The sequence below is a fragment of the Centropristis striata genome, chromosome 16 (genome assembly GCF_030273125.1).
Source record: "Centropristis striata isolate RG_2023a ecotype Rhode Island chromosome 16, C.striata_1.0, whole genome shotgun sequence".
NCBI lineage: Eukaryota > Metazoa > Chordata > Actinopteri > Perciformes > Serranidae > Centropristis > Centropristis striata.
The window spans coordinates 32,400,423-32,410,654 of NC_081532.1; the positions used below are offsets into that span (position 1 = coordinate 32,400,423).

Genomic DNA, 10,232 nt, shown 5'->3' on the forward strand with positions numbered 1-10,232 from the left:
AAAAAAAGACACCAAAAGACACAAAATTACCAAAAAAAGAAACAAAATGACCAAAAAAAGACACAAAATGACAAAAAAAAGACACCAAAAGACACAAAATGACCAAAAAAAGAAACAAAATGACCAAAAAAAAGACACAAAATGACTTACAGACATGAAAAGAATTCAAAAATGGACAAAATAGCCCAAGACTCCATAGAGTTAACTTATTAACCCATTTCTTGTTCCCTGAAAAAGGCCTACTTGTATAATTCTGAAATGTACATTATTTTTCAGTTTTGGTTAAGCTTACCTTTTTTTATTTACCTCTGGAAGTTCACCACTTACCTTTGTACCGCTTTGTACCCTTTCAAGCTGTTCATTTGACTTGAACTGCTTGAATTTAAACAATTACAAAAACTATATATACATATATATATATATATATATATATATATATATGTATTGTTTTTGTAATTGTTTTTGAGGCTTTGCAGCAATGTGGAACCAACATTTATTCAGGATTAATAAAGTTCCGTCTTATCTTATCTTATCTTAGTGCAGTTGTGGATCAAACCTAGCTCAGAGGCATGGAAATGGAAACAAAATGTGCCTCTCTTTTTTCCAGAGGCCGTGCCTTTTCACAACCATCAGACACTGTGTGCAGAGACATTAGACACTGTTTATTGTAAATATAGTGATATGGGCCGAGGGCCTCTGTCAGGGTTCGTTGTTGTTGCTGTGTGACGTCTTCTTCAACCTGGCTTTAAAAATCCGCCCCATCCTGCAGTCTGAGCTAGTCTGAGTTTCTTTAATCCTAATTTAACCTAATTTAACATTATCTTCGGTTTATCTAGTAACATACTTTCTTGTCAATTCAATCATTAGTTGGAATATTTTCATTGCATTTGTTAACTTAAATTTACCCTCCTGCCTCCTGGGGCAGGGGAATCTTTAACACTGCGTTATATTTTATTGTGAAAAGCCTAAGGCATCCTCCTCTGCTTCAACTGTCAGGTGGATGGATTACTAATCTATTCATTTAAACAAAGATTTGAACAAATTTGTGAACAAAATTTGAGAAAAAAGGCCTTTATTGTATGTAGAAAAAGTCTGGAGCAAAAACAAAAGTGCTGTTAAGATTCTTCCCCTTTCTCATGAACGTGATATCTCAGGAATGCCTTGAAAGAAGTTCTTTGAGTTTGGCACAAACATCCAGTTAGAGTACCAAATAAAATGAATGTTTTGAAGGTAAAAGTTAAATTTACCTGTGACATCATAGTGTTCTTTAATCCTAATTTAACCGAAGTAACCTTATCTTCGGTTTGAAATTGAATTACTGACATAAATAAACTTTATATGATATTATAATTTATTGAGATGCATCTGTATGCTTTTTTGTCCATTTTCCTCATTAGTGGGAATATTTTCATTGCATTTGTAAACTTAAATTTACCCTCCTGTGTGCCTCCTCTTTTGTTGTGGCCTCAGAGCCAGGCCATAACACTTGATCTAAAAAAAAAAAAAAATCGGGTCAGGGGACTCATTAACACTGTGTTACATCATTTAGGAACTGATATCACAAGTTGTTGAAGTTTTGAAAGTGAAATTCATTCCCATTCTTGCTTTATATTAGACTTAATTTGCTCAGCAGTACAGGGTCTCCATTGTGATATTGTGCACTTCATAATGCGCCACCTTTCAGTTGCAGAGCTTTGTGCTGCAGGAACCACCTGAGGAACAGTCACTAGACAGTATTTGCCAAAGGGCATGCATGCAAAAAATACCTGGCAGGTGATTGGATGCATTTGTAAATGCTGGGACAAACTGTGTTTTTTTTCCAAGATTATTTTTTGGCATTGTACTGCTTTTATTAGATAGTGACAGATATAAAGGGGGAGAAAGAGGGCAAGACATGTGTCATAGAGACTTCAGGCCGGATTCAAACCCGGGTCTGCCACAGCAAGGACTCGGCCTTAATGGTTCGCGCTCTTTGTTATAAATATTATTACCCAACAACATCTCATTATTCCAACTCCAAAATGAGGACTGGCTGATTTTTTTTTTTTTTTTTAGCTGCAGTCCCATTGAGAATATTTTATAATTATCTCCACCTTAACCAACTACAGTAGTAAAATATTCTTTACACAATGCATGCGTTTTAATCCTCGTATGATTTATCAGTCACAGCAGCCATTTTTCTGCATGACTTTGACTTTTAAGTACATTTTCCAGATTATTTTAAATATAAGATCTTGACTTGTAATGGATAATTTTATCTATTGTCCTGTATTTATCCTGCTCAAACCATTTAAAATCCATTGTTTAGCAGAGTACAACTACAAAATACTAAAATACAAGTGAAAGCATGTATCTGACAACGTAAGACATAATGGATTTAAACAGTTTTTATTGCCATTAGTGAATCATGGTTCATAAACCTTACAAGTAAGCAATGCACAGTTGATGTTGTGTGATAGGTTACAGGAAGTATAATATATCACTGACAATATATGAAGACTTTACTGGAAAACACATTAAAATAATGGTAACAATGTTCGAGCCTAAATGCACTGCAGGTGTACAAAAAGAGGAACAAATACTTTAGAATGGAAATATATGGAAATGTCATCCCTGGTATACTGGTCAAGTATAGCCAGAGAATAACAATAAGCACATTTTCTGTCACACAGCATATTACAGAGCTTCAGTGTCAGCTTCACTGTCTTGACGGTCTTTGTCCGTCTGCAGAGCTGCAAATTTATATTTGTTAGTCTGAACGTAGATCTGAAAAAACAACAGGGAAATAATATGAGTATGACACATACAGAGTATGAATATTTTCAGGTTCATGCTTATGCCATACAGAAACCTGTAATGTAATGTTTAGTCATATCATGTAGTAGAATTTCCAAAAACACTTATTTGCATGTCTACTGATATATTAACAATTGCTGCATATTCACCAGCGATGTTTTTTTATTATTATGGTGTTGGGATTTTTAGTTTGAGGTGTTCTAGGGCAAGGCACCAAACCTCCAACTGCTTGGAGCGCTGGCTATGTGGCAGCCCCACTATTCTTGTGTCTCTTTAGAGCAAATGAACAGAAATTATTGATAAAGTACTTCTGAACAATCGAAATACTGATGTCACCGTTTCAAACTGATTTAGACATAAAACAAAACTTTGAAAAGAGAGTGCCACTAAGCTACGTTCACACTGCAGCAAGGTTATAATAGTTTTGGATTTTTCATTAGTTTTGTTGTGAATTCTTGTTTTCAAATTCAGTTCGTTTTAGTTAGTTTTTAGAGTGAGTTTTCTAGTTTTAGTTTAGTTTTTATTTTTTGAAAATGCTTAGTTTTAGTTTAGTTTTTATTAGTTTTAGTTTTTTTGTAATGGGCTATGTGTTGGGTGCGTGATTCAAAGAGGTCATAATAAATGTTTCCTTTATTTCCTTTGGTTTATCATCTCAGCCCCAATAAGGTTATTAACTCTTACAGTTCTGGGTGTTTTGAATTTTGGTTCTAGTGTAAACATCCCAGTCTCAGTAAACATATTCACCATGTGTTGCATGTTCAAATAAATACACTGGATTATGAATGAAAAAAGTTGACAAAAACGAAAACTAAGGACATTTTCACTATAATTTTAGTTAGTTTTAGTTAGTTTTGTAACCACAAAATGCAGTTTTAGTTAGTTATCGTTTTTTAAAAACTCTTGTTTTTATTTTTATTTCAGTTAACGAAAATGTTTTTTCAATTCTAGTTTTCATTATTTCGTTAGTTTTCGTTAACTATAATAACCTTGCACTGCAGGCCTTGATTTGAATTTTTTGCTCGGATCCGATTTTTTTATTTGGCTGTAAATCTTTAAGTTTGCGTCAATAAGAATAATTTGTGCTGTTCAGACTGTCATTAAAAAAAAAATCGGATTTGGGTCACATTTGCCTGCAGACTGAAGGTAGCTTTATTGTACCATTAGCAGATGTTTGTTTTTTGGCTCCTTTTTTTTTTTTTTTTTTAAACTGAGAAAAGTCATAGAATATGTAGGTCACATAGTAGACATGAATGCAAAATGAGAGAACAATAAATACACATTCAACAAGAAGGGCAAACTATACGCATCTGTAAAAGCTTTTTTCCATAAACTTATCCCGTTTTTAAAACTCTTGACCTTCAGGTTGGAAGTCAGAGATGAAACTGACTTGGTCAGAAAATTCTACGTAAATGCACTATTTAGACAGACCCTGGATATGTTTTTATGGTGGTTGGTAAAACTATAGGAATTTGAGCTGCTATTGTGTTAACAAAAACTCCATGCCCACAAGATAATAAATAACAAATAATTTTATGTTTCACCTTTTCTCCGTCCAGGATGTGTGACTCATTCTTCAGTGCCTTGTTCATTCCTTCCTCTGTTTTGAATCCTACCCAGCCATAGCCTTTGTGGAAGCCTGTGTCTTGATTCTGGTGCAACACAAAGCAAACAGTCAAAATCACGCAACTCATGCCAGATTTTGCAGGTTTGGTAAGAATTAAACCCAAAATGTTCATCATTGTGATGCACAACTCGCTTGGTTTTAAGTCTCTGTATGTTGATACCATACTGAAAGAAACGAAACCAATGGCAACCTTAAAGGAACACTCCACCGTTTTTTCATACTAAAACTATTTATTCGGTCAAGTAAGACGAGTTGATACAGACCTCTTGCGTCTCAATGCGTGCACTCAATCGCCCTGGCGCGCGGCGCCACTTGGCTAGTACTTAGCTTAGCCCCGTTCATTCATTAGGACCCAAACAGATGGACAGTTAGAAGCGACCAAACTCCTCCACGTTTTCCCTATTTAAATACAGCTACACGAGTAGTTAAACGACCAAGTATGGCGACACAAAATAAAACGTGGCGCTTTTCTAAGCGGATAAAAAGGATAACTATAATGTATGGCGGAATAGCACTTGGGAGCACTTCGACTCGGCGCAGTAATATCATCACTCCTGAAAAATCTTTTCCCCTCAGGAGTGATGATATTACTGCGCCTACTCGCGTTTAACTACTCGTGTAGCTGTATTTAAATAGGGAAAACGTGGAGGAGTTTGGTCGCTTCTAACTGTCCATCTGTTTGGATCCTAATGAATGAACTGGGCTAAGCTAAGTGCTAGCCAAGTGGCGCCGCGCGCCAGGGCGATTGAGTGCACGCATTGAGACGCAAGAGGTCTGTATCAACTCGTCTTACTTGACCGAATAACATGTTTTAATATGAAAAAACGGTGGAGTGTTCCTTTAAAGGACAAATGCACACACGAATGAATGGACAATACAAATTGTCATCAGTAACCTAAAGTGTCTTACATTAAAAAACATTATTAGTAGTCACTGGTAGTGAAAGGGTTCCTTAAAAATACTTAGATTACATTCATTTTTACTGTCATGAACACATCAAACATTGGGAGAACAAAAATAATTTTTGCAAACATACATACATATATATAAATTCAGTTTTTAACTGTTACTGTTAATATACTGTAAGGTTTTAGGTGATATGTAGTGCACATCATGCACCGATAGAGGTCAGCCTCTAGTGGTGGAACATGCAAAATCTTTGTTTAATACAGCTATTACCAAAAAAAAAATCAAATATTATATAATCACACAGTTAATTTCAATATATTTTCAATGAAAAAAAATCATAATTCCTTCAAATATCTTGAATCACAATATTGGTCAAAATAATGTCTATTAATTTATTTATGTTTTCATAGAGACAGTATGATAAATATAGCCTTAAAAACAGTTGAATGAGTCATTTACATGTCATTCTGTGCTGTGACAACTTACGAATGAAAGAAAAGCCCTCTGCACTGGGCCAAACTGCATAAAGTACTCCTTAAGCTCTTCTGAAAAACAAGAGATTAGGCACATGAGATCAAACAGTTAAATGATTCATAGTTTACCGACAACACTTAGATCAACGTAATTCAATCGTATTGAATGATCAATATGTGACCACTGAATTGGAAGACTGAAAGAAATATACTTATTGAACATACTTATTGAGGCGGTCTACAAAAGAAACCTTTGTTTAACAAGAGATGAATGCAAACAAACTAGTCACACATTTTAATAACCAATTTACCTTTTTACAGACATCAAAGAAAATTTGGAAATTGCTCAATTTTTTCTATATCAAAAGAAAAAAATAACCACTTTTGTTATTTCCAAATGACAGGAAATCGTTTTATGTGATTTTCTCATTTCAAAAATAAAAATCTGTTGCCCGCAAAGTAAACACACTAATCACAGTCGCCTGCCATAAATTATATATATAGATATATAGATAGATAGATAGATAGATAGATAGATAGATAGATAGATAGATAGATAGTGATAATAAATAATAGGACTGAAAAACACATAAATGTAAATATATAAATGAAAAATTAATAATAAATAAGATAAGATATGACTTTAATTATCCCGCAGTGGGGAAATTTAGTTGTCACAGGAGCTAAAGATACAGACATGGATATAGAAGACAGAATAAATATAGTAAATAGAAAATAAGACGTATACATACATACATTCTATACACATTATATACATACAGTTCTACTATTTTGCATGTATTATCAATATATTTTTTGTGTTTGTTAATTTTCCTGAGAGTACTTTGCATTTTACAGATATTGCACAAATAATAGTAGTAATAATAAAAATAATAATAATACACAGATAGATTTAACATTTGTATATTTGACATCTCGTTTAAATTGTCGTTTATTTATACGAATAAGGTATTCAATTATATAATTATTTATTGATTTGGCCTTTTATTGTTTAAATAATAATATATTTATTAGAGGTGTGAATCAGCAGAGGCCCCACGATAAGATTTTATCCCGATCCATGAAGTAAAGTATTCAGTCAAACTGAACTGAACTGAAATCAAACATGAAACAACTGCAGCATTTTATCAAACTTTCCTCAACTGTAAGCTTCACTGCTCTGAATGTTTCTGAATGAAACATAAAGAGCCTAACTTTGTCCTGATGACACATGGTGCTTGTAGATTCATTCTGTAAGTTTCACATGATACCAGTATCTCCAGTATATTCCTAAGTGGGCCCGCTAGAGCCTCCGAGGGGAAAAAAACGGCGAAAAAACTGAAAGCACGCTAAATATCGATACTTGATATCCATATAATATTGCCACGTAAAATATCGTGATACTATGATGTATCGAGTTTTTTTCCCACCTCTGGAATTTATTGCCCTCAAACCCTCTATACACTATGACCATCAAGTTGACACAACACCATGAACATTACGATCTTCATTAAGGTAGAATTAGTTGCAGTACTGTTAAATTACATTCGTTTTAGCAAGGTTGAGGCTATCAAGTAAACTGGCAGCCAAGAAAATGTTGTTTGGCGTTTCACTCTCTGGAGTCTGGGGCTATTTAGTCCATTTTTGAATACTTTCCATCCTGCCTGTATACACCACTTAAAAAATGTTTAAATGCCATGTTGGTATTTTTTGTCACCTATATGACCTAATAATAATTGATTTTTTTATTCTGACTTACTGGATCAACATTTTGAACCAAAAAGAAACAAAGAAAACCAACACAAATGCAAATTTTGTGTGTGTGATCCTGTCATCCAACTCTGGTTTTTATTATAGTGGGACTCTATTTTATTTAGCGTAACAATTTTGTTCATTTAGTGTCTTTTTTTTGTCATTTTGTGTCTTTTTTTAGTTATTTTATGTCTTTTTTTTGGTAATTTAGTCCAACATAAAATGTGATTTTGAAAACACTATCATGCTCATTAAAGAATGTTAACCCTATAAAGCCTGAACCATTAAATAATTGCCAGAAAATTATTTTTTTTTTAAACTGGAGTGTTTATTGAACCTGCTGACAGATCATTTAAAAAAAATCTAAAAACAATAGGCGTATATGATTTTAATTTGTATCATATTTGACACATCAGTTCTTTTTGTGCAATTTGTTGCTCACAGTTTGTTTTTCTTGAACTAACAAAAACATATAAAACCCAACATTTTTAACCTTTTGAGACTTTACTTTCTTTTAACATTTTCCTCAAACATGCAAAATATTTTTTTCCATATAACACAACATCGTACATCTGCTGATATGAAGTTTTCACGCAGCAATGACTGATCCACCAGTGGAACCTGCATATCATTTTTGCTATATCTTGTATTTTTGTGCAATTTGGTGCTCAGTTATTTTTTTCTTTCTTCAACACATGTATATATCAGGTTTTTCAGGAAAAAAATATCACACTGATGATGCAGAGGTCTCAAAAACTTGTGTATCAAATATGATACACTTGGCTTTATAGGGTTAAATGGTGCAAATGTGTAAAAAAGGTTGCAAATATAACATATAAGAGGGTTACATCCAGTTCTATAATTTTATACTAAATATATTTGACCTTGTCTCCAGTTTTACTTGGTATATCATCATCAAACTGAAACTGGCCTCATGGAGTTTACAGCCAGAACTTTAGAGGTAAATTTACAGTAGGGCTCCACGCTGCTTTGTTTTCTAGGAGGAGATGTCTGTTAGCTGACCGAGGTGACGGCTGCATACAGTACAGTGACGTTAATATACTCGCTGCCACTAAATGTGAACGACACCTCGAAGTATTTAATAGACTTACTGTTTGCTATGGTCCATGGTATTTTAGAAACGAAGAGCTCGCAAGCTCTCCTGCCCCGCGTCGCCATGTTTTGCCCTTGGTAAACAGCAAGGAGTGCGGAAGGAGGAGGAAACTCGGGGTCAAATTACGTCATTTCTCGGGGCATTACACATGCGCAGTTTAACCGGAAGTTCAGTGAGACGTTCAAAGGTTATCGACATAATTCGTCACCCTGTTAAAATAATCGCCGAACTCATTTTTTCAAGTTTTGCAGGAAACACAAAAAACTTCACCAAAAGTGTAACATATGACATTTATTGATCAAAAAGCGTGTAACAAAGGATGACTATTGGCATAGTAACAACTCTGTGTGTAAATTATGTAACTTAAGAGAAATAAATGAAGGTGTCTACACAAGCCTGCCAGAAACATGACATGAGCATTAATGTTACAAGTATCATGAGCATAAACGTTACTTCAAAGTGTCATTAATGTTCATGACACATCCTATGTCATGTTTATGACACGCTCATGTCACTCTAAAATAGACACCTTCAAAATAAAGTGTTACCATATCTTGCTTAAGTCACAAAGGCATGTTAAAAAAATTGCCTAAGTCACATTTTATTTTGATTTAGGCATAATAATCTGCTTAAATCACACACTTGACATAGGCCACGTTAGAAATAATCTGTTTTCTGTCTTTGTGCATGGGGATCACTATCTGATTGACTAGGTCACTGTCTGTGCATGGGGATCACTATCTGATTGACTAGGTCAATTCAATGCGTAATTCACTAACTGTTTGTGTGCTCTCTCTCTATGCATTTATAGATTAATCATGTAAGATGCTTTTGATACAATGATCATGTGCTAATATTGTTATAAAACTATGATTACTCTAAATACATTTATTCCATCTGCTTAAACTTAGTAACATTATATCATCACAAAAAATATATTTTATGTTTATGTGAACATTGCAAAATCTGTGTTACCACCAATATCTCTGCAAGTCATAACAAGGCAGGAGGTTGTGTTGAATGTTTTGGGAACAGGCCAGGTCATGGACACAGTGTGCTGAGGAGGGGAGGTAACTATCTTCTCTTCTTGGTGACATGACGTGTCCTGATATTGATTAAAACTCACGAATCAACGGTTTGAGAGGGACGCACCTTCTGGAGAGATCTACCCAGATCCTTAGTAAAACATTGTTAGGTTATAAAAAAAGGGTTCGAGGGACAGAAGGGGGGTCAGACCTCATGAACTGATCCGCCCTAATCATGTAAATCAGGGAAGTGTTGTTTGAACCCAGAGACTCTGTAACTGCACATTTCTTGACATATTGTAGTAAAATGTAAAAACTCAGAACTTGGACGTCTTCTGCTCATCATTTCCCATCAAACAATCTGCGCAGAGAAATAGATACAGAGGATTTACTGTTGGAGTCAGATCATTTAATTTTAAAGTTTTCCTCAGTGCATTTCTCAACAGCCATTATCTTAAAGGGGTAAAATCACATGATCTGATTAACTGAGGATGTAGGTGATTTTACCACAGGTGGCTGACGTCATGAGGAGATGATTT

At 34.4% G+C, this 10,232-nt stretch overlaps 1 protein-coding gene across 1 annotated transcript; it reads right to left on the reverse strand.

The window, feature by feature from the left end:
• Window positions 1–2,372: 2,372 nt before the first annotated feature.
• slirp (SRA stem-loop interacting RNA binding protein) lies at window positions 2,373–8,767 on the reverse strand. Its single transcript, XM_059352528.1, has 4 exons — window positions 8,667–8,767; window positions 5,816–5,874; window positions 4,338–4,445; window positions 2,373–2,766 (listed from the first exon to the last, which is right to left on the reverse strand). The coding sequence occupies exons 1-4, from the start codon at window positions 8,731–8,733 to the stop codon at window positions 2,677–2,679; spliced, it is 324 nt and encodes a 107-aa protein (XP_059208511.1). The 5' UTR covers window positions 8,734–8,767; the 3' UTR covers window positions 2,373–2,676.
• Window positions 8,768–10,232: the final 1,465 nt, after the last annotated feature.

Excerpts from the sequence above, each read along its gene's own strand:
- slirp (XM_059352528.1), bottom strand. The coding sequence starts at position 8,733 with ATGGCGACGCGGGGCAGGAGAGCTTGCGAGCTCTTCGTTTCTAAAATA. Across the intron at positions 4,446-5,815 it reads AGAGGGCTTTTCTTTCATTC|AATCAAGACACAGGCTTCCA; the intron begins GTAAGTTGTCAC and ends GTGTTGCACCAG. Across the intron at positions 2,767-4,337 it reads ACATCCTGGACGGAGAAAAG|ATCTACGTTCAGACTAACAA; the intron begins GTGAAACATAAA and ends TTGTTTTTTCAG.